The following is a 24,380-nucleotide window of genomic DNA, read 5'->3' as shown; positions in this document are numbered from 1 at the left end:
GCTGGCAATCCTACTGCTTCAGCCTCCCGGGTGCTGGGGTTTGCAAGTGTGTGCCACCACGCCTGGCTTATGATTTATTAAAATTGGCAACAATTGTATATATTTATATACAATTACATGTATGTGCAACATGTAATTTTAATGTTTTATTTTATATATACATGAACATTTAGACTGAATATATGACTGTGTACCACATGTGTGCAGTGCCAGGAAATCTAGAGAGGATATCAGACCCCATAGAACTAGAGTTTTATGGAGGGTTCTGAGCTACCTTGTAGGTCCTGGGAACTGAACCTGGGTCTTCTGGAAGAGCAGCAAGTGCTTTAACTTCTGAGTCATCTCTCCAACTGAACATGAGGTTTTTAGATGCATATCTGTAATGAAGTGGCTTAAACCAGCTGTCTTACCTACTTACAGTCCGGAGAGAACATTGAAATCTATAATTCTCTTGACAGTTTTCAAATATATTTTATTATTATCATTATTATTGTTCGAGTGTATTCCAGTGAGGGAAGTGGAGCACAGAGAGGCTGCTCCTTGCCCTGGGTCACTCAGCATCTTTATGGCTCTTCTCTGGAGCAGATACTACAAAGGGATCTAGCCACAGGCTCCCCTCTGCAGGAGACCTCCAGGCTAAGGTGTCTCTGTGTGTGCAATGGTTGAGGGACCCATCTCCTGTCCCAGTTTTGAGAGATGCTCACACGCTCACACCATACACAGAACATCTCGTTCCTCCTGCAGAGGCTCTCTCCCTGAGCGCCAGCCCTGTCTCTCACCAAGCTCTTTGTGGGGACATGCTGTGTGCTAGGCACTGGGGTGGGCTGAGGATAAGCACAAGAGGAAGCAGACCCACGCCTGACTCCTTGATAAGAGATACCAGTGATAAGATGTTAATCATTTCTAGTGGGGGTCTTTTGTTTGAGGTGATCAAGGTTCTGCAGGGGTGTGCTAACTCTGAGAGCTGGGACTTGGTGCCTCTTTGTAAGGAGTATAGAGGCAAATACTGGGGAGGGAGGGGCAGTTTTAATTAACTTCAAGACCTGCCTGGCTGGTACATGGATGTCTGAGGGCCACAGGGACAAGACTCTCTGGGAGGGAAGTGGGCAGCAGCTGTCTCTGAGTCCTGGGTCTATGAGCTCTGCATCTGACAGGGCCACTTCTCTGACCCAGCAGCCCTATGTATGTTCAATAGACTCTTCTGATCTGTACTCTGCTGTAGGCATGGAGCAAGATGGGGATTCTGGCTCCATCTGCCCTGGCCCCTGTGTGTAGCCTGGGGCAGGCTACCATTTTCCTATCCACCCATCTGTTGTGTGGGAACACATTAGAAGTCTCTGTGCGCTGTGGAGCAGCTCAGTGGTAGAGCGTTTGCCTGGCATGTGCCAGGCCTTTGGTTCAAACCCCAGAACTACATAAGCCTGGGGTGATGGTGCTGGCCTGTAATTCCAGCACTGCAAAGGGAAAGGTGGAGACAGGAAGGGTGATCAGATGTTCAAGGTCATCTTTGCTATGAGTGAATTCAAGGCCAGCCTGGGACACATGAGACCCTGTCTTCCCCCTCTGCACACCTCCCTTCCTGTCCTCCAAAGAAAGACAGAATGGGAAACAGTTCTGAAATAGGTTAGCCTGCGTGCTAAAAACATCTGATGTTTTTAACCTGGCCAGAGGGTACAAAAGTACATCTGGCTGATGTCACTGGCCCTGGGGTCAACCTGACTCTGTATGTGGCAAAACTTGTCAGTGATCTTCACGCAAGCCAGCATTCAGGCACAGCTACATCTGGCTTGCCACCCCTGGAAAAGGGACAGTGTTTTCAGTATGGGGAGGGACACTTAGCCCTGGAGCTTATAACTCCATGCATTCTAATCACCTGTAGCTGTGGTAACCATGAGGACGCTCCCAGAATGAGAATTAGGGATCTACACCACTGCAGAACAACCCCAAGCAGGCCCTGAGCCAAGAGAAACAGCTCCTGGCTTGGAGAAGCAGGCTGCAGGCAGATGGTGTAAAAGGGACTCACTGCACTGTGCTGTGGCCACTTGATTATTATGGGGGTGGACTGGTCTAAGTGTGAGTCTGTAAAGGGTGGACCCTAGGGAGGATGTCTCAAGAAGTCAGTCTGGGCCAGCAGAGGGCTGGCAGAGGCAGACTCAGGGTCTGTGTGATACCAGCTCATTCCAGTGACCTGGATTCAGAGTTAGCTGAGCCTTTCTCATATCTCCCTGAGTGGATAGAGAAGGCCTTTGCCCACAGTGACACCAGTTATTATTTTAGGGTGTGTTTGCTACATTGCCATTTGCTGTTCTGAGCTATTTTTTGCACCCCCTCATTTCTTCCTCTGTACCCCATGACAGGCACTACTGCTCCACAGATGAGAACATTGAAGACCAGAGAGGCTGAGAACTTGCCTAAGGTCGTTCAGCCCTTCTAAGTGACTCTCAGTCCCTTTGTCAAGTCTCATGTTCCCTTCAGGGGGCATAGGGTGTGAGAGGAGCTATAGCACTCCTGTGGGGCCAGTGATCCACAAGGGGGGATGGGGTCTAAGGGTTTGCTTGAGACCTCAAAGGGCCAGGGGGTGGGGAGAGGCCTTGGGTTTCCCTCTAGCAATGAACTGAGAGAGCTGGGGGTCCATTCTGAATGTGATTTCTAAGCTGCCTTCAGCTGTTGCACAAGAATAGACTAGGGGCAGCAGAGCAGCAAGGAGCCTATGAGGAGGCTGCTGTAGATGCCTGCACTAGGGGCTGCTGGCTGAAAGAGAGAGAGAGAGAGAGAGAGAGAGAGAGAGAGAGAGAGAGAGAGAGAGAGAGAGGTTGCCATGGTGACAGAGACGTGGGGGTGGATGCCAAGAATGTGCAGAGTGGATCTGCAGGTCTTGCTGCTGGAATGGTATATCGCAGGGTGGCTGGTCAGGCACACGCGACGATCTTGGAATAAGAATGTAAGAGGAAAAAGGGCAGGGTGCCTGTGTCTCTGCAGGACCTTCTCTGGATCCAGGAAAGTCCAGAGCCTGGGTGGTGCCCTGCCCCCACGACAGTAGCCCTGTGATTTCCAGCCAGCCTGAGGGTGGGAGGTGATGCTGAGGCAGGACCACCGAGCCCCAAGTTCTCCATAGGCGAATGGGTTTGAACCACACTCTCACAGGTAGGATGGTGAAGAAGGATCAGACTCCTGGATGCACCCGAGTGACTAAGGTGTCCCCATGAAGACCTCCCAGTGCCAGCCACAGGACAGACACTGCGCTGTCTCACTCAGGCCCCAGCCACCATGGTTCAGTCTCGGGTGACATGATGATAGATGGAGTCCCGAGAGTATCCAGGGATAGATTTCTTATGGAGCAAATCAGTCTAGACACAGGGGTCTTTGGGAATCCTCTATTCTCTGGGTTCTCTGAGAACAGACTTATTCGTGGATCTAAGGGCCCAGAATATAGAACCTGGGCTGTCAGGACAGCAGGCCATAGGGCATCAGAATATGGCTTCTTATAGGACCAGCCTTGGCTAATAGCTGACACTGAGGCGAGGAGACCCTTGTCCCACTCCCATCCCTCCCTAGTGCTGGAGGCTGCCCTCCTCCTCCTCCTCCTCCTCCCCTTCTCCTTCTCCTCCTCCTTCTCCTTCCCCTCCCCTTCCTCTCCCCCTCCCCCTCCTCTTAAGTTTAAAGGCTAGGCTGACCTTGTAAAGTCTCAAGGACTGAGACGTGTCCAAAGGGTGGATCAGCCCTTCTCTGTTGGAGGCTCCAGGTCATTCTTGAGCGGACCCTTCCCTGGGAGGGAGCAGAGTCCCACATCCTCCAATTATGCGCCCACCACAGGCCACAATGAGCTGTTGAGATAACCATCGGGGTCTGCTGACCTGCTGCAGGAACAATGCTGGCTGCCCGAGCTGTTTTCACAGTGGCCACAGACCTGCAGAGCCATGAGGCCCCCGGGGAGCCGCAGAGAAAGGCCATGCGGATGCTCCCCCAGACAGAGGAAGGACTCCGGGGTCTGCCCAGTGGCTCCAGGAAGCCTTTCTTGGTCTGCTTACTACCAGATAGTGAAACAATTGGGGTCCCCCACCCCAAGCCAGCCAGTGAGAGGAAGGAGGCGTGGGGGAAGCAAAGTTATTGCGCACCCCCCTCCCCAGGGACCTGGCATGTCATTCCTGTGTACTTTAATGTCTCTGTCAGACACACCGAGACTTAGCGCAAGGCCTCACCATATCCCCCTTGGAGCTGAGGTTCTGTTGTCCTACTGTGTGCCGGGCTTCTGTGGTATAAACAGGACAAATCCTTCTCTCCACAAGCCTATGGGCTGGCTGTGGGGAAGACAGCAGCTGAGTTCCTCTTCAGGTAGGGTTGGCTGTGGCAAGACTAATGCAGCCAAGCAGGTGAAGGTACTCTCCCAGAGGGCATGCTCTGGGAACAGCGTGCCCTGCATGCACACCAGTCGCTGCTCAGATGAAGAACACAGATCCTGTGTGCTCCGACCTTCCAGTTTTGTAAGAGAACTTCAGATTTTCCATTTTTTTCCCTCCAAAATCTGATACTTCAGTGTTGCTTCCCTGCTCAGATGATAAAGAGAAACGAAAGATGTCCTAGGCTATGTGGCTACCTTCGCTGTCGCTCTTTTTTATTTTGCAGATAGGGAAACCAAGGTTCAGAATAGAGCAGGAAGGGCCACTAGCTCTGAGTGCCCCTGGGCCAGCCTTATCCTGCGGCCCTGTGCCATGCTGTGTGTATGTCCATGCACACAGGGCCCTGACTTGGCACAGGGCTCTAATGTGTGTGGTTATTTTTATGTGTTCTTTGATGGCATGGATGGATGGTGACCACCACTGGGTGGGAGGATACTGCCTCTCAGCTAAGCTTCAGAGACACAAGGAGATGCTAGGAGAAGATGGCAAGTATCAGCTGGTGCAACCCTCCATCCAGAGTGGGGTCCAAGCAGGAGGTGCCTGAGGGGACCCTGAACTGTGTGCCAGGGGCTCCTTATGTCTGAGACCAGCTGGCGCCAGAGAGCAAGACCCCTACTTGCTAGGATCCATGTGTTTAGCCTGGAATCAGCAGGACTGAAGAATGGATACTAAATATCAAGTCCTGGTTCACAGTCTAGGCATGGGACCCAGGCTTTCCTCATCCATTCCACACTTGCGTGGCCCCTGCATTGTATCCTCGGCTGCCACAAACATCCTTGTATGATTCTGTATAAGAAAGCCTTATTTTTTTTCCTGCTACAAAACCATTCTGTAACTGTCCGTTTTCTATACGCTAATGGTGAAGCCTGTTTTCCCAGTACTGTGTCCTGTGCCATCCTAACTTCTTTGCTTCACTTCTTCAGCCGGGAGCAGGTGCCTCCTGTAGGCCGGGCTCCATACTAGGTCCTGCACTGAGGCGTCACTAAGACGTGAGTTGCTGGTTTTTTGTGCAGACTTCAAATCAGAAAAATGTCTGTCAGTGTGGAGAGCTGCAGACAGGCTCTCTCTCACCTTTGGAAGATGAGGAACTGTCCAGGGTACACAGGCTGGTGTTTGGGGATGACAATCCTGGGACACCAGTGCTTCCGGTTTAGCTGGTGCCTGAGAAATGAAGCCGGTTGCCTCTATAGGTTGCAAGTATTTCAGAGCTGAATACTGAGATCCTTGGGATCTAGCTGGCTTCTTTGATGGAGAATGATAGAGTGACAGGCTCCCACTGAAGCCTGGGGAGGTTGGAGCTGGTCTTAAGTCACTGGGGAAGGCCTTATCATTCACGTTGTTCTTCCTCCAACAGAAAACGAAGAGATGGCCACGAAGGAGAAGCTGCAATGTCTGAAAGACTTCCACAAAGACATCCTGAAGCCTTCTCCAGGGAAGAGCCCAGGCACACGGCCTGAAGATGAGGCGGACGGGAAGCCCCCTCAGAGGGAGAAGTGGTCCAGCAAGATCGACTTTGTGCTGTCTGTGGCCGGAGGCTTCGTGGGTTTGGGCAACGTCTGGCGTTTCCCGTACCTCTGCTACAAAAATGGTGGAGGTGAGGCTGGGTCATATTGAAGCCTGGGGTCAGAGGGTGAGAGATCTCTTCCTAGTCTGTGTCCTTTTCCAGTCCAGGTATACCCTGCCCAGATGTACCTCAGACACAGGGTCGGCATGCCTGAGAGCATGGCGTTGTGCCAGCCTCCAGCTGTGTTACCTTTTGGAGGACCCTCCCTCACCCTCTCTGATTCTCTGGTTTGCCCTGTCTGACCCATGGCCCCTCAGCCTCAGATGTTCATGATCTCCATTCCTGTATTTCATCATCTCTGAGAGCCTCCAAGCCTTCCCTTTTACCATCTTTGAGACCGATTTTTGCTTTTTGACCTCACCCTATGTATTCCCCAAAGCTAGTTCTGTCTCTTTCTGTAAGTGGTACACCAGTATCATTTGCCATTAATGCAAAGGGGAAAGGGGACAAAGGGCATCCATGTTCTAGCTGTGGTGGGTTGGTTTGTTGGGTTTGGGTTTGGATTTGTGTGTGTGTTGTGTCTCCTCCTGCTGGGGTCTCTGAGAGAGCCCTCTTGGGTGTCCAGGTGAGGAAGTACCAGCTTAGAGACAGTTCTCGCTGGTGCAGAGTGGGACCAGAGAGGAAGAATGTAGGTGGCACCCACCTGCCACATGAGTGTAAAGGCAGGCATACTCCCTGCTGCCCTAGGAAGAGAGACATTTTTTGAAGAACCCTCTCTTAGTGCTTGGTTTCTTGACTTCTTGTAGGTATCAGACCCCTTGGGAACTCTGATGAGTGTCTTAGATGCTTCCCAGAACAAAGCAGATAGCCTAGACCCAAGGTGCCCACAATTTCACATGGTTTGTTCTCCCGCTGAAGCCATTAGTGTACAACAGGTAGGACCACCCTCTCCAGATACTTTGCTCACTTCCTCCCCCTGGCACCCACCACCAGCTGGAGATAGCCACCTTCTGCCTTCCACCCAAACCTGCTTCTGGACTTTCCTGGCTGTCAGCCCAGGCTAGCCTGTGGCAGATGGGTGAAGCTCCAACCAGGAGGTAGTGCTGTATCTGGGTCTAGCAGACCAAGCGACCTCTGTTGGGAAGGATACTGGGAAGAAGGCAGACAGGTGGCAGGCACAGGCACCAGCCTGATGGCTTGAAGAAACTGGTAGATTTACAGATTAGTGGGTGTGGTGGGTAGGCAGGCCTGGAGGATCTTCAGCAGAGTCCGAGTTTGGCCTCTGTGCTTGCATCCCTAACTCCTCTGATACGTTTGGTTGGGAGGGCTTGGGAGTGAGCGCCTCATCAGCCATGCCATGACAGACACAGCCTCACCCTCTCTCCTTTGCTCATTGGCAGGTGCGTTCCTCATACCGTATTTTATTTTCCTGTTTGGGAGCGGCCTGCCTGTGTTTTTCTTGGAGGTCATCATAGGCCAGTACACATCAGAAGGGGGCATCACCTGCTGGGAGAAGATCTGTCCTTTGTTCTCTGGTGAGTATGTGGCTGGAGTCACCAGGGTCTGTATGCATTGGGACTGCCAGATTTTTTAAGTGGGTTTTTTATCTTTTGGGTTTATCAGACCTTGCCTATATCAGTGCCAGATCCAGGGCAGCTCATGTTGTCTGTCACCGACACTGGGGATCAGGGGAAGGAAGGGAGATACAGCAGGTTCCTGACTTTTTAGAAAGTCCCCTTGGGGTCTTTGTGGGTGTTTGGATGAGTGAGCTGGCTGCTGTATTAGGATGCAGGAGCATGGAGATCTGGGGTTCAGGCCTTGCTTCCTTTTCTTTGGGGTGGTTTTAGGGAAGTTATTGAGCCTCAATTTCTTCTTCTAGAAAGCAATATTCTCACTCTATGGAGTTACTGTGAAGACAGAATGATAGCAGATCTATCCATTCATGTGTCCATCCATTCATCCTTCTATATTTCTATCTACCTACCATTCATCTGTCCATCTATCCATCCATCCATCCATCTCTCTATTCATCCACCCATCTTTCCATATTCCTATCCATTCAAGTTTCTATTCATCCACATTTCTATCCATCTACCATCTATCTGTTCATCTATATTTCCATCCATCTTTCCATCTATCCACCCATTCTTCCTCCATCATTCTATTCATCTACCCATCTTTCCATATTCCTATCTATCCAAGATTTCATTCATTCATTCATTCATTCATTCATTCATTCATATTTTTACCCATCTATTTATATATTGGCCCATCTATTTTTCCATCTATCTCTCCATGTATGTTTCCATCCAACCATCCAACTGCATAGTCAGTGTCCTGACCCCACTTCTTCCATTCATCCTGTGACTCCTACAGCTGCCATTTCTCTAACCATGCAGCCACTTGTCCCTTTATCCAGTTGCTCCTTCATCCTGTGACTCTCTCCTGCTTACTGTTGAGATGGCCCCTTTGACCTACAGACTGGGCACATCAGTGCCACCCCAGTTGAAAGTGCCTCCTTTGTGACATGTGTCTATTTGCTTGTCCCATCCACAGGCATTGGCTACGCATCCATCGTCATTGTGTCCCTCCTGAACGTGTACTACATCGTCATCCTGGCCTGGGCCACATACTACCTATTCCACTCTTTCCAGAAGGATCTTCCCTGGGCCCACTGCAACCATAGCTGGAACACACCACAGTGCATGGAGGACACCCTGCGTAGGAACGAGAGTCACTGGGTCTCCCTTAGCACTGCCAACTTCACCTCGCCTGTCATCGAGTTCTGGGAGTAAGGCTACATCATGGGAGGGAGGAGTGGCGTGGGCAGGTCAAGAGGGGACAGTATCTTCCTCTGTGATTGTGGCATACCCTGTTTCTGGAGGGAAGGAGGATACACAGCTGTAGAACACTCCGTGCCTTTGTCTTGTACAATCTAGAGTTGAATCCCAGTTTATCCCCAAACGGCTATTTGATTTTTGTAGGGAAGTCACCCTACTTCACCTTTGAGCCTCAGTTTCTTTAACTGTCAGATGAGGAAAATGTATCATTCTTCCATGGGATTCCTGTTGAGAGATGTACAGGTATTTGAAAATTATAGTTTTCTTGATGTATTTTGGGAAAAATATTCTTTATCACACAGAGAAAAATACATTTATGTATTATGCAAATGAAAAGGTGAGTTGATAGCAAAAAATATATATCAGTTAGCTCTTAGTGTGTAACAATCATCTCCAAACATGGTGGTTTTAACCAAGTACTATTTGTTGAGCTCATGACTAGTTGCTGGAAGTTTGAGCTGTGCTCAGTTTGGTTGGTCTGCTCTTGATGTGTCTTGTGGATAGTTCTTTTGTGGCCTCGAAAGGGAGTGAGCGTTAGGAGTGAGTGGCTTGTATGACCTCATCCCTTAGTCTTCCCCCCTTTGGCTTGTTACAGGCCACTCATGAGCAATAGATGGGCAAGTCCCAGCATGCAGATAATCTCCTTGTGTTAATGGCATTGGGGTAACTCATGAACTTGCATTTCAGGGCATCCTCACAGCTCATGGAAGTTGATTAGAAACCCCTGAGTATATCACCTCCCTGTAAGCGTGTGGGTGGCCTCTCACCTCTGAAATGACTGGGATGAGGCCTCATGGATAGCCAGGAGCCAGGGGAGAGGAAGGTCTATCCCAGGCTACCACAAGATAAGAATCCCTCTCCTTGGCTTCAAGGAAGCAAATCTAGGGACCATCAGGAGCTGTGCTGTGATTCCTACAGGGATGAGTCAGCTGTTCTCATCTGCAGGAGGCTTCGTTTGGGTGACCTCTGCCATGCCTGGGCCTTTTGTACTACATTCCCAGGCAGGGCCCTGGGCTTTGGGGATGTTGGGTCTCCTGGTGTATATATTTTCCACTAGCAAACAAAGGGAGTGTTAAAAGCATGTTCCCCACCCTTCAGATAGTTGAGTTTTTGAACAAAGGAATGTTGGCATTTCATTCTTTTCCCTTGAAGGGGCCCAAGGCCACAAGCCTTGGCCTTTCTGTACTGTTCTTGGCATGGCTTGGACACCGGGGCTGCCCCTCCCAGGCCTCTGGCACCTGGCCAGCTTCTGAGGTGTCTGCTGAACCTCATTATCTTCTGAGTTTGAACTTGTGTTCTATCACTTCTGTCTTGGGCAGATGTGGTCTCTTCTCTGGGCCTCAGTGTCCTTTACTTGGGATGGTCACAGTATGTCCTAGGGATCATCCTGCAGCCCTACATGGCCACCCTGAAAAGCTGCTCTTTCACCTCAGGGTATTTGTTCATGTCATGTCATCATTGTGATTAAACATCCTTTCTGGGGCATTTAGAATCTGTGTGTAACCCCTCAAATCCCCACGGGCTCTGGTGACAAGGGAGTCACATTCTTTTCACCTTTGCCTGGTATCTGCTATTATGACATGAAGGTCTTGGAAGACTTTAGCTCAGCGCTCTGCTCAGCCCGAGTCCACTCTAGCACCCCTGTGTTGTAGAAGCCCCATGGCTTTTGTTCCTCATCAGGAAAACAGAGACAAAACCACTTCAGGAAAACCCCTGGTTCTCCAGGCTCTTGTGCAGGCTCCTCTGTGGTGCCCGTGGTATGCTTTGTTCCATGAGGGCTGACTTCTGCCCACACTGGCCTGCACAAGCTCTGGACCTGACTTTGAATTCTAGAAGAACCTCTAAGCATTCCTTGGCATGAGCCTGGGATCCAGTGAGCAGAGCTACTGAGCAAACCGAGGTGAAGACCTGGCCAGCTTCTTGCTGATCCTGTGTGCAGAGGCGGTCAGTGGGCAGAAGCATCAGCAAATCTGTGGGGCTTCCTGTTCCCAGGAACCTACCCTTGGGTTGGGTTTGAAAGAGTGGAAAAGAAGGCAAAAGGGTGAGAGCAATGAACTATTTTGGATTTATTTATTTTATTTTATGTGAGTACATGGTAGCTGTCTTCAGACACTCCAGAAGAGGGTGTCAGATCTTGTTATGGATGGTTGTAAGCCACCATATGGTTGCTGGGATTTGAACTCAGGACTTTCAGAAGAGCCGTCGGTGCTCTTAACCACTGAGCCATCTCACCAGCCCGAAATGAGCTATTTTGATGCTGAGGCTCCTGTTTCCTTTTCTTTTCCTTCTCCTCTTCTTCATTGGATTTATTTTAGGAGGGCTGGGGTAAGCACATCAGGACATGCGTGCCGGTCAAAGGACAAAGAATATCGACTCAGTTCTCTCCTCGCACTTTTTATACGAGTCTCAGGGACTGAACTCAGGTTGTTAGATTTAAAGGCAAGTGCTTTTTCCCAATCAGCCCTCTAGCTAGCATCTGAGATTTCTTAAGTAGCTGAAAGAGCAAGGCATTGTGGGAAACTCTCACATTTCATATGCAGTTCACTGGCCCTCCATCATGCATGGCAGGATCCAGTCGCCTTCCCTGTGCACACTGCACCCCTTGATGGACCCTATATTGCAGGTAAAGGACACTCGTTGGCTTCTTGCTTGCTCTCTGCATTGTCCTTGAAACTCTCGCGCATCCCTACTAAAGAGCCTCGCCTGTCTTCCCCACGTTGTGATCTTGCCCTGCCAGGGAGGAGTAGGTGAGGGCAGTGCTGCTCACTGAGCTGGCCCAGGTTCCGGCAGCCTTCCCTTGTGTCTTTTGCAGATCTTAAGGTCTGGCAGCCAAAGAGGGGTAACAGGCTTGGTGGGAGCAGAGTTCCCCCTCCCCCAGTTTCTAATCACTGGATGACTGTCAGCCACCCTGCCGCCCCGCCCATCTGCTGGTTACCAAGGAGGCAGGAAGACCTCAGAGAGGAACTCCCCTCCCCAGTGTGGCTTAAGTGTGGCTCCCACACATCCCAGCCCTCTGATGTCAGGGCAGTTGGAATGCCAAGCCTCAGTCCCCTTCTGCTCTGTGAGCCAGAGTTAGCTCAGCCCCAACACTCACATCTGCTCTCTGGCATTCAGGAACCTGGATGAGTTTTGGTTTTAGGGTTCTGGGGAGCCAGCATGGACACAGGTCCACTCTTAGTGAACCTTTGGTCTGTGTTCCACCCCTCTTCCCACACCGTGATACAGGGCAGGCCCTGGAGCTGAGTCCGTGGTCACAGGTCACATGGTGCACTGCCACCTATGTGCATGCACATCTGTGTTTCCTCAGTCTCTGGTCAGGCATGGACTCCTGTATCAGGGAGTCATAGACTGACCTTGCCATACTTACCCTGTCTGTAAAGCCAGGAACAGCCTCAGCCTCAGCAGCTCAGACTCCCACGAGAAGTCAGGAGGCTCCAGAGACTGACATTTTATGTTGACATTAGGGTATGTTTAGTGGCTGCATGGTGGGGTCACAGAGCTTCTGCCCCTGTGGCTCCATCCCACACTGGTCCTCACCCTCTGAGGTCACCTCTGTCTCTAAAACTCCTGCTTCCCTCACAGGCCTTAGAGGACAGGCGGGGCCAGGTCTGGCCAAAAGCCCTTCAGCAGGCTGGAGCCAGGCCTTCCTCAGAGGCTCCTGCAGAGCCCCCTGGGAGCCCAGCATGGATCATTAGATTCTATTAGAATCAAAGAAATGAGTCATATTTGCAAACAAACCCTGCTCAGCCAATCTTCCTCCATAGCTGTCGGAGGAGGAGGTGGTGCGGGAAGGGCCGTGTGGGGGCCCCATGCTCAGGCGGACGGACGGCCCTTTTATAATTGTTCCCTCTGCCAGTCTCTAGGGGACTGCTGCAGCCAATAAACGGCTGGCCTGCAGTCAAAAGGAAACGATTTGGCCCACTCCGAGGGCGAATTTACATCTTCAAGTGCTGACTGGACGGCAACAGGGCAGCCGGCTGCTAACACATATCCAGCCCAGCCACTCCTTTTTAGTTCCCGTCCTGGCAAGATGTAGCCCTTTTTTTCTTGGAAAAGATCTGCAGCTTACCTCTGGAAGATAGTGAGGAGCCCAAGCCTGGGAGCCCTGGCTTGAGGCACACTGGGGATATCAGAAAGAAAGGAGCCAGCTCCAGGCTTGATGACTGACTGCCTAGGGTCAATGAGAGCCTGAGCCTCAGTTTTCCCCAGCTACCAAATGGCTCTAATGAATTCCCTTACCTAATGTCAGGTGAGCTCCTTCACGTGCCAGGTGCTGTGGTTGGGACAGATGCAGGGGTCCTGTGTACACAGAGCTAGCTTGCTAGTAGACAGACATGTTAACCGTTCAGAAAGTACAATCCTAATGGAAAAGCTCTCACTGCAGAACTAGTGCTAGGGAAGGGGAGTGCTGGGGTGCTCTTGATAGAGGGTGTCCTGGGGAGCGGTGCTTCAGTGAGAGCCCTGGAAAGAGGCTGTCTGTGAATGGTGGAATTGTGCAGCTGAGGAAGCCACTAGTTCCACAGTTCAGGGACCACACACGACCCCCTGAGGAAGACGTCAGAGGGCAGGTGAGGGAGAGAGGCAGACAGCTGTACACCCACATTATCTGGCTTCCTGTGCTTGCTGTCCGAGTCTTCTTGTTATGTACTCTCCACGTTCTTTCAAGCATATAGTTGAGTGGAAGGTAACAGGGACTGGTTAGGATGGAGGTGGGAAGAGGTGGAGCCAAGGGGGCATGTGAGCTGGCAACGCAGATTCTGTGGGGTCCCTCTGACAAGTGTGGAGGACGATATAGCAGGGAGGCTGGGAAGGAGTTACTGTAGTGGGTTGGGGATGTGGTAGGGCCTGAGCAGGGTGTTGTGGGAGGATGAAGGAGGCACCCGAGAGTGCCCTGTGGCAGCGATCCCTCATGCACAGCACCACACAGTTTACTGAGCCCTGTGCTCAAAGCTGCGAGAAGGCCCAGGGGAATCAATGAGTCCCCCTTGTCGGGGAGCAATACAGAGAGCACTAGGGGAGGGTCCCTGCTGGCATTCAAGTGGCTGGCTACTCTTCAGCTCAGCTCTGCCTGGGGCTTTGCCAGAACCCGACAGGACAGTTTGTGACCCTGGTATGCTATGTAAAATCTGAGGACAGACCCATATTATTTCAGTATTGCATAAATTTAGGGAGAGGCAAGAGGATCAACCATTTAAGGCCATCCTGGGCTACATGAGACCCTGTCTCAAAACAAACAAACAAAAACCCACCACCACCACCATCAAACTGTTTAAATATGTCCATAAAGATATATCACAAACACACAGCAAGAGAGCTGCATTTATTGCTGAGTCCCTGTCCCCAGGTGATGCTCACTTGCTGGTATATATTCAATTTCTATCACAACGCCCATCCTGTGCAGATGTCCCTACTCTGCTGGCTCCCTTTGTCCCCCAGGGTGTTATATTGCTTTATCAGCACATCAAGAACTTGACACTGGTCTGTTGGCCGTGTGGCATTCCAGTGTGCCTGCCCCAAAGCTTTCTGTACCCTGCAAAGGAGCACTTTGGTGCATACTCTGTCAATGAGCCCCCATGCTGGAAGAATAATAGAAGATGGTCTTGGAAATAGAGTTATCGAGTCAGGGAAATGTACCTTAAAATGTCACTCGATGTCATCATGAGTGTCATCATGAGTCCTAGAGGGACTGTCCCCAGCATCAGAGGAACAAAGGACTTACATGCTCGTCTTAGCTGCCCAGAGCTACTCTGCATGATGGTGCCTTGCAGGGTGAGCACTGTTGGGCAGCTGGCTTGCCTAGCAGGGTGGGAGAATGGATAGCAAGGTGGTTGTGTCCTGGATGGGGCTGTCAGGACCAGGAAGATCTGGCTTTAGAGTTTTAAGCTTCTTGAAGAATTGCCCCAAAGAACAGAGACATGGTTTCATGGCCAAACATCAACTGAATAAATGGCTGTCAGCATGTTGTCCATGGAGTGGTCGGAGCCGGTGGGAAGAAAGCAGGCTTCAGCAAGTCACCTGGAGCATCATCAGCGGTGGAGGGCATGCCTGTGGAGGGCAGGCCAGAGAGAGGGCTGTGTGTGAGGGTGTGGAATAGGGCTACATTTTTCTCCCCTGATGTGGCCCATTCACAGAGAGCACGTGGGCTGTTTCTCCCCGCGCTTTGAGCTTCTGTGGCTGGCACCCAACTGCTGAACGTTAAATGGGAAAGGCTTTTTGTTCTGTGGTGCGTGCTGCCAGGTCTCAGCTTGGCAGGGGCCCAACTGGACGTGATTGACCGTTAGCCTGCTTTGTGAAGGTACCCCATGATGCTGCCCCAAGGCACCAGATGATCCCAGATTGTAGTGGAGACTGGAAGCCCCTGTATTATTTAAAACTGTTTTTATGTCTATAGATGTTTTCCCTGTGTGTGTGTGTGTGTGTGTGTGTGTGTGTGTGTGTGTGTGTGTGTGTGTATGAAGGGGGTGGGGGAGACAGAGACAGGGAGAGGGGAGTGTGTGTTACCACTTGTTTGCCTAATGCCCCTAGAAACCAGAAGAAGGCGCTATGTCTCTTGGAACTGGAGCGACACATGCTTGTGAACTACCATGTGGGTGCTAGGAATAAAACCCAGATCCTCTGGAAGAGCATACAGTGTTCTTAACCTTTGAGCTAGCCCCCTAGCTCCTGGAGGCCCTTTAAAAATAGGTGCTATTTTCTTTTTAAGATCAGACCATATTGCAGCACAGTTGAGAGAGCTGTGGCTTTGGAATCAGGCAGGCCCCTGGAGTTTTGGTGACCTTGAGATGTGGGCAAATGGACCCTCCAAGCATTGGTTTTCCCATCTGTGAAATGGGGTTAGTGAGCCATACCCCTGGAATGAACGAGATAATGGCAGTCAGGCTGCACGCTTCTGTTTCTTGTGTGAGGGTCACACACCATTCTAGCAACACAGTGAGGGCACTGATATCACTGTGAACAGCAGGATAAAGATCAAGGAAAGGGAAGTTGCCTCTTCTTTAGACTTGGGGCTATATCATCCATCCATCCAGTAATGTTAGGCTTGGTTCTCCTGGGGGTGGGTGGGGTGGTCATTCACTCAGTGGGTGTTTGTTGAATCCTGCTGTGTTCCAGGTGTCATCCTAGGTCCCGAGAACAATGAACGACTATAGGCCATATGTGTCGCTTGAAGGCCATTTGTGAGGGACCCTTGGATTTATTCCACATTCCATGTGGAGGCTCCTTTGCTCAGAGGGCAGCCTTGCGGTCTTTACTTCTGCAGAGGGTGGCCTGGGACCCAGAGCTGGAAAGAAACAGTCTTTGTCTGGGACTCTTGGAGTGTGGAGACCTTGTGTCCTATCAGCTGTGGGTGGCATGTCACCTGGAGGCCAGTGTCCAGGGAAGCTGTCTCATGCTCAGCAGGGGCTCTGCAAGACACTGGGTACCTGGTTTCACAACCATTTTGGCTGTAAGTACCCCATGTGGCTTCCTATGGCTCCTTCCCTACAGGGAGGGCCCCAGGGAGAGAGAGTGTGTATAACAGCAGACTAGCAAAGATGGTCAGAGGTCAGCAGAGATGGCCAGAGGTCAGGAAAGATAGCCAGAGGTCAGCACTTAAGTCCAGTTTCTGACTCCACAGACCCCAGCTCAGCTGTGTGACCCTGAGCAGGGTTAGAGGCCTCTTCTCCCGGAATTGTTCTAAAAGCCATGGACCTGCCTCTTCTTGAGAGCAGGGTTTTGCTTAAGCACCTGCTGTATACCAGCATCTTCTCTGTGTGTAAACTATCATCCTGCAGGATGTGGTCAGGTGTATCAGGGGACAGCACCTGCAGACCTTGGTATGGTATCAGACTTTTTTCTGTGGTATTTTCCTCATAAGCTACTCCAGCAAGATAGGTACCCTGGGTACCCTGTGCCCATACAGGACCCACTTTGCCTTTCTGAGTGTTATACCTTGAGAAAAATTCAGATAATATGCAGGGTATTTGTTGTTGTTGATGATGACGATGTTGTTATTGTTGCTGGTTTGGTTTGTTCTTTTGAGAAAGGATCTGACAATGTAGCCCTGGGTAATCTGGAACTCATAATCCTCCTGCCTCAGCTTGAGATACAGGTACATACCAGCTAACAATCCAAGTTCTATCAAGGAAGCTAGCACAGAGGGTGCTGGGAAGGGAGTCACGCCCACTTTACTTCCTAAGAGAGGCCTGGTTGGTTAGATAACTTGCCCAAGGGCTAGCTGTTGGAGAGAGGCTGAGACTTGAACCCAGTGTTTGCCCCACAGTCAAAATTGAAGGTTGTAGACTCAAGCATGGGTCATGCAGGTGATCACTCCTCATTTACAAATGTGTGTGTGCATGTGTGTGTGTGTGTGTGTGTGTGCGCGCGCGCATGTGCATACACCCAGTCAGAGAACAACTTGAAAGAGCCAATCCTTTACTTCCACCATGTAGGTCCCATGCGTGCAGGCCAGTTCAGCAGCCTTGGCAGCAAGTACCTTCTTGCTCAGCCAACTAAATCAGTCTCCACTTTACAGATGAGGAAACAGAGGCTTGGGGACTTGACTTGCTCATGGCCAGGCTGGAGTGAGCCTGTTTGGTTTTGTTTGTTTGGTTGGTTTTTTTGTTTTGTTTTGTTTTGTTTTGTTTTGTTTTTGGAGACAAAGCCACACTCTGTAGTCTAGGCTGGCCTGGAATTCATGATGTAGCCCAGGTTTGCCTCAAATTCAAGGCAGTCCTGTCTGCCTTAACCTCCCCAGTGTTGGAATGAAAATGAGCACTTTGTAGTTCATTTTGTCATGGTGCCGGGGACAGAACCCAGGGTCTTGCCCATGCTGGCTTAGCTGCCAAGTGGCCCCCAACCCCTGACCTCTTGTTCTCTTTCCCTAAAGGCGCAACGTGCTCAGCCTGTCCTCCGGAATCGACAACCCAGGCAGTCTGAAATGGGACCTCGCGCTCTGCCTCCTCTTAGTCTGGCTCGTCTGTTTTTTCTGCATCTGGAAGGGTGTTCGATCCACAGGCAAGGTGAGTGGACTCCGTCCCCTGCCTCAGGGACAGCCCCACTGTGGCCAGCTTCTCTTGAAGGCTGAAGTACCTTTCAGTGAGTGTTACCTCGAAGGAGGTTCCATGTTGGACATAGGAATGCTCTGACAAGACACACACACACAGCCCTGTGTGGCCTTGTCTCTTACTGGGTAAAGTCCCTGGGTGTCCCCTACTCACTTATCAGGCAGTAGGTGACTGGCAGGCAACCAAGGTGTCCCCACTGAGCTTCTGTCACCAGCCACTGATGTGCTCTGTTGGTGTGGTGAGCTAAGCTAGCGGAGCCAGAGACCAGTGGCAGCCCTAATGCTGGCTTTGATTATCTGCCCACAATGTGGACCCTAACTTTGCAAAGTGATCTGGCAGCAGCCAGAGTTTAAAAGAGATGCTGAAGCAGGACCACCCAGCTGCCCTGTATGACTGTCCTTGTACAGGGTGCAGAGCCCCCAGCTATACTGAACCTCAGTCTGAAGGGAAGCCAGCCAGGCCTGGACCACTCCCTGCTAACATCCTCCGTAAGACAAATAGAAAGAGGCAATGTGATGTTGTCTGTTCTCTTAGGGACCCTGCCCACTGTGCTTCCTATTGCCCCACAGTCCTGGGAGTGTGCATGTTATTCTCCTATAAACACCAAGGAAGCTAAGACTCATGAGAGGTCAGACAGCTTGTCTAAGAGCAGCCCCTCCCCTGAGTTGCCCCCTTGGCTGTTGAACAGTGAACTTGAGGGTTGAGATGAGGCACATCAAGACTCAGGTCTGCAGACCAATGGACCTGTCCTTCACTCTTGAGGAAGTAGAAATTGCCTTCTGCCCTCTGCCTCCTTTTCCCACATAAAGCTAGACTATCCAGGAGTGTCTGGGGGAACTCTGGTGCTAAGCATGCTGGAGAGAGTCAGTCCTGTTCAATTGTGATGTCCTTTGAGCCTCTTGTATGTGGATCTCGTTGTAGAAACAGAGCGAAGGGATCTACATGTTCAACATGTATGACTGGCTGGGAAGAGCTAGAAAGATGAGCAGGGGGCACATGTGCCATTTATAGGGTGGCTGGGCAAAAGTGACTGTGGTGACTGAGCCAACAGGAGTAGGGGATAGAGAGTTGAGTATCTGAAAAGGGTTGCAGACAGAGGCAGCGGTCAGTGTAAAAGGCCCTGGAGTGCATCTGGCCAGGATGTAGGGAGTTTACTTCAGTTTTATGGAGTAAGTTGATGTCTACAAGGCACAGTCAGCAATGTTTGAGACACAGCACACTACAAAGGGGACAGAGCCAAGGCCAAATAGGGGAGTGCCAGGGTGTAGCTATGGCTACTGTGAAAACATGACTGGCCAGAGGCACCCCAACCTACTCTGAGCTATACCCTGCTTGTGAGGCACGTGTGGTTCCTAGAACAATAGCAGCCTTGATGGGTCAGAGAAGCCAAGACAAACAGCTCTGTGGACTTTCTCCAGCTCAGTGCTGAGAGGCCTTCAGAGGCCGTCCGCCTGCCCGCCTACCCCATCTAGAGGCCCACCCGCTGGCTGGCTTCAGCTTCCAGCCCTGGCTGCACACCAGATGTGGCCAAGTTTGTTTCTGTGGCTAACTTAGTCCAGGAGACAGGAGGGTGATGGATGGAGGACCCAAGTTCAGGTGCTTGGCTTTTCTTTCCTGGCCTTTCCAACTCTCTGAGGGTCTGAAACAGGTCCCAGGATGAATGTCATTTTCACTTATTCAACTTATTCAACCAGGTTGCTGGAATACTCACGAGTCACCTCTATGTTGGTGACAGCTCATTTAATCCCCCTGAAGTTCTCTGACCCTGTACAATTGAAACTGCGGTTCAGAGAGCTTAACTAACGTTCCCCAACACTACACAGCTTGTCGGTGACCAGACTGGGATTTGAACTCAGGCAATTCCCTTCTCCCACCTCTCGGTCTCATCCTCATGCTGGCTGGCAGGTGCAGGGAGGCAGAAGCCTGGCATATTCCTGCTTGCTCTCACAAGGAGACAGGTTGTTGGTGCTCACCCTGGAAAGGTCTGGACCCGTGTGTGACTGGATCTGTGGTCACACTCCAGGACAGCCTGTTTTGTCAGAAACAAAGCAGAATTGGGCAGACAGGGCTAGTTCTGGGTTTGGACCCAGCTCTGTCCATTATAAATGGAATGACTTTACAAATACCTCTTACCTGCTCAGCCTCAGTTTCCCCTGGTGTAATGTAATGGAATGAGCTTGCTGGCCAGGCCATCTGCTCCCAAGTAAAGCTAAGTAGCAGGAGACTGGAAGCCAGGTCCCTCTTGCAACCCACTAACCTCCAGAGGACCAGGGATGAGGTGCCCCCTAAGCCTCCATTTTCCACAAGGCCTCTGGCCCTGTTCTGAAGGATCAGCAACAGGAGTGGAAAAATACCACGTCCCACAGCAAGGCCTACTGGGCCACAGTCAGGGGCCCAAGGTGGCGCCTGGCACCAGCCTCTCCCTAGAGGATCCCGAGGGACAGTCACGGAAAAGTTGAGAGAATGGCTCTCGGGCTCATCCAAGGAGTAGCAAAGGCTACAAAACAAGGGTAGCTTTTTCTAGAGAGACGTGTGATGGGGAGGTGGCAGCAACAGTAACACTCCCAAAGATAGGGGAGCCCCAAAAGTACTTGGCCTAGATCAGATCCCACTTCTGAACACCTCCTTCTAACTGAGAACTCCAGGAAGGTGACATGATGGCTGGTATGGCCTGTTTGCTCACAAGGGAAGGGACATGTTGTAATGGCTCATCCAGGTATGGTAAGTATTAAGTAAGTTCATAGCACCATGCTGAGCACAAAGTAGGCTTATTAAAGAGGCAAGCCAGGGAGCCCTCCCCACCCCAGTGAGCCCACCAGTGCTTCTGGCCACAGTCCACTTACTCTGAAGTGTTTGTAGTCCTCTGGGGAACCCCGTGGCGTGCTTTTCTATGGTCATTGTTTACCAGTTTGGGTGTGGCTTTGCAGGGCCTCAGAGAGGGGACCTGGCCAGGGGTGCCTGCCTAGCCACAGGAAGGGAGGGGACAGGAGGATTTTCTTTCTTTTATACTTTTAGTGGCTTCCTGATTGGCCTTTGTCCCGGGTGTCTGTCAGTCCATCACGGGAAAAGAAGCAAGGGTGGCTGGGGACACAGAGGTCCAGAGAAAGAAAAAAGGCATCCAGGGGAGGGGTGGCAGGCAGGAGAGGACCTTCCTTTAAGCCCTGCCACCACCGTCTGGGCTGTTTCCAAACACTCCCTGAAGACCTCGGTAGAGGGTGAGATCAGAGTTCCCCCTGGAAGCGGCAGCCACAGTTGCCAACTGGGAGGTAGGACAGATGAGCGGTAAACTCCAGCTGACCCTCTGGGCCAGTCCATCTCCTTATCTTAGCCTCAGAGCTGGGAACCTAAGCCTATCCAGTCCACGTCTCTCCCCTAAAAGTGGGGAAGGGGAGTGATCCTACCAGCCATTGTGCTTGAGTTCCTCTCCTAGGGGCTTGACCTCCTAGAAAGTATGGCCTTCCTCAGGCCTTCTACCCATGGTAAAGGCCAACTGCCCTGCAGTGGGGTGGCCAAACATCTCATAGGACCAGGCAAAGGGCATTATTGCCCATCTCTTCCTCATCCCAACCCTAGCCTGCCGTAACACACAGCGTGACCCCATGGGTCTCCTGTAAGCTGGGAACCTGCCGGGCCTTTCCCATTCTGGGCATGACCTTAGGGAAGTTCCTGCCCACCTCTCAAGTCACTGTCAAGCAGGCTGTGTGTCTTGAGAGTCATCTGCTGGGCTCTGACCGTGCAGATGCCCACCCATCTTTCCCTGGATGAGGGCTGCTGTGACTCTTGTCCTCATTGTATATGAGAAGAAACCCAGAGAGAGTGACCAACATGGCCTGCATCTCAGAGTTGGAGCTGACCCCTTGTCTCACTATGTGTCCCCAGGCAGGCCTTGAACACATCTGCCTCAAGCCTCCTGGGTGCTGGGATTACAGATGTGCACCTATACCTGCTTCTGTCTTTTTTTTTTTAATATATGTGGGTATGTTGCCTAAATAGTATGTGTGCCTGGAGTCAGAGATGACCAGAGATGACCAGGTCCTTTGCAACTGGAATTTCAACTGGTTCTAAGCTGCCACATCGATGCTGGGAATCAATCTTGAGTCTTCTGCAAAAGCAGCCTGTCCTCTCAGCCATGGTGTCATCTCTCTAGCCCTTTCTTTACTCCCGCCTCCACCCCCTGTGTTATACTAATAGTTGTCATGCTAGCTGCTATGTGCTGAGTGCCATGTGACAGCCCATGTGACCACAGGCTGAGTCGTTGCCTAGGGTCCCTGATAGTTGACTCAGTCTGTATGTTTGTATTTTTTTTCTCCGACTGCATCATCTCTTCAAAGGGTGGGCATGCTTTCCGTCTTGCCTGCTTTGTTAAATTCTGAGCCTGAAGGGGCTATGTGAATTATCCACAGGATTTTTTTTTTTTAAATCTATAAGAGAGACCCTTATGTCATATTTAGGGAAGGTGGCAGAGGCTCAGGGGTCGAAGTGAGACCGGTATGTCTCTAGGGTCCTTGCTGCACCCAGGGCAAGCATGTGCCTCTGAGAGAAGATGGCACGTGCCTCTGAGAGAAGGATGGCCCACACTTCATTGCAGCAAGGATACTCACAAGTCTACCCGATGCCTTCTCACCAACAGGTTGTCTACTTCACCGCTACTTTCCCGTTTGCCATGCTTCTGGTGCTGCTGGTCCGTGGACTGACCCTGCCAGGTGCTGGTGAAGGCATCAAATTCTACCTGTACCCTGACATCAGCCGCCTTGCGGACCCACAGGTACAGCAGGGTGTGGTACCTCATCCCAAGACCCTGTATAAACCAGTGGTGCGCACAGGGTACAGATGGCAGTGTTTCCTCTGGCTCTTTGATGCCCATGTGTAGCCAATCATTACTGCCTGGTACTTCTCTCCTGGGCCAGTAGTGGCTCACAGTCCTTCTGAGCTACAGAGCCTGCCTCAGGCAAGCACTGCTTGCTAAAGCGAGGAAGGGCCCCTGTCTCAGGACCAGAGACTCAATGTTTAAGATACCATCCTCAGACAGGATCAATGGTGCTCTGAAGGTTAAGGGGGTCAAATTGTAAGTCCCCCTGTCTCAGCCCATAGCTGAAGAGTCTTAGAGTTGGTGAAACCCCTGGAGGCTTTTGTGTGTCTTTTGAGACCTTTGTCCCAGGCTCCCAAGCCCCTGGGAAGCAGTTGAAAATTGGACCAGAGCAGGGTTGATGGCCAGCCTGAGCTGTAAGCTGGGAAGGTAGGCTTGCTGCCTTCCAGAGCTACAAGCCATAGTCCCTAGAGAAGTAAAGAATGCCTTGTGTTCTAACTTAGGTCCCAGACTAAGCCATCACAGCCGTCAAAGCCGCCGTGGTGTGTTTGATGTGGACCGTGGCAACTTAGCAATAGACTCAGAGAAGACTGTTCTTTACTGAGTGTGCAAAGTTGTTTGCAGGGGCAGGGTAAGCTAGGGGGCCATTCTGTAGATATGAAAAGCAAGGTTTCAGGAGTGGTACTGGTCACTCCAGAGTTAGAGGCCTTAACTGATGCAGGAAGAAGAGGGTCTTCCTCTGGGGTTCTAGATTTGCCCTCTGGGGTTCTAGATCTGCCCTCTGGGGTTCTAGATCTGATCTGGGGTTCCTTGCAGCTCGCCCGTGTAGACATTGTCATGGTTGGTCACCCCAGGCAACCACCCTAATGCTCTTCCCCTCTTCAGGTGTGGATCGACGCTGGAACTCAGATATTCTTTTCCTACGCAATCTGCCTGGGGGCCATGACCTCACTGGGAAGCTATAACAAGTACAAGTATAACTCGTACAGGCAAGTGTCGCGCTGGCGGGCCCGGTGGACGTTAGAAATGATGATTAAAGAAAAAAAAAGAGAAGTAGGGAGCGTGGCTTCCTTGTGTTGTGATTAACTTACCCCCTGACGTGTGTGTAACTTAGGGACTGTATGCTGCTGGGATGCCTGAACAGTGGTACCAGTTTTGTGTCTGGCTTCGCAATTTTTTCCATCCTGGGCTTCATGGCACAAGAGCAAGGGGTGGACATTGCTGATGTGGCTGAGTCAGGTACGGTGGTGTCGGTGGCAGTGGTGGTGGGCACTGCCACCTAGTGTGTAAGATGAGTACTGCAGGCATGGAGCCAGACCCCAGGGGGATGGAGGGAGCCTGGCTTTTACATAGACATCCCCTCTCCCCCCAAGATGTGCTCCCATACCTGAGTACAAAGGCTACAGTTAAAGGTCCTCAGTGCATTCTGGCCCACTGAAGGTGGGAGGAGCAAGGGCGGTTGAGATGGAACTTGGTGGCTGTTTTAGTTGTGGTCTTCCAGCCCCCAACACTTCCCCAGCATCTGCTGGCTTTAGCCTTGGAAGTTGCTTTTCTAATAAGGCTCAGGTCAGCCACAGCTAGCACACCAATTACCAGCGCTGCTGACATCTCAGCCTTGGTTTCTGTGGTTTGCATTTGGCACCTGGCGGGCTCCAATGCCAAGCCGATCCACTCTTGAGTCCTTCCTGTCTATGTTCCAAACCTCACCCCTCCCAGCCTCCGCCACAGTCACCAGGAGCGAGAGGGCAGGGGAGGAACATCACTCAGAGGCCATGACAGAGCTGATTT

At 51.3% G+C, this 24,380-nt stretch overlaps 1 protein-coding gene across 4 annotated transcripts in view; it reads left to right on the top strand.

Moving 5' to 3' along the window:
- The window catches only part of Slc6a6 (solute carrier family 6 member 6), a 75,662-nt gene that overhangs the window by 34,390 nt on the left and 16,892 nt on the right, over window positions 1-24,380 (top strand). For all 4 annotated transcript variants that reach the window (XM_021164030.3, XM_085840284.1, XM_021164025.3 and 1 more), the window contains 7 exons: window positions 5,752-5,991; window positions 7,302-7,436; window positions 8,458-8,692; window positions 17,608-17,740; window positions 22,416-22,550; window positions 23,478-23,581; window positions 23,707-23,831. In XM_021164030.3, coding sequence (XP_021019689.2) covers window positions 5,763-5,991; window positions 7,302-7,436; window positions 8,458-8,692; window positions 17,608-17,740; window positions 22,416-22,550; window positions 23,478-23,581; window positions 23,707-23,831 — 1,096 coding nt within the window. In that variant the 5' untranslated portion in view covers window positions 5,752-5,762. The remainder of the gene's footprint in view (window positions 1-5,751; window positions 5,992-7,301; window positions 7,437-8,457; window positions 8,693-17,607; window positions 17,741-22,415; window positions 22,551-23,477; window positions 23,582-23,706; window positions 23,832-24,380) is intronic.

This window comes from Mus caroli, unplaced genomic scaffold, assembly GCF_978045245.1.
Source record: "Mus caroli unplaced genomic scaffold, Mus_caroli_1 scaffold_7, whole genome shotgun sequence".
In the NCBI taxonomy this organism is placed as follows: domain Eukaryota; kingdom Metazoa; phylum Chordata; class Mammalia; order Rodentia; family Muridae; genus Mus; species Mus caroli.
This window is presented reverse-complemented; position numbering and strand designations above follow the sequence as displayed.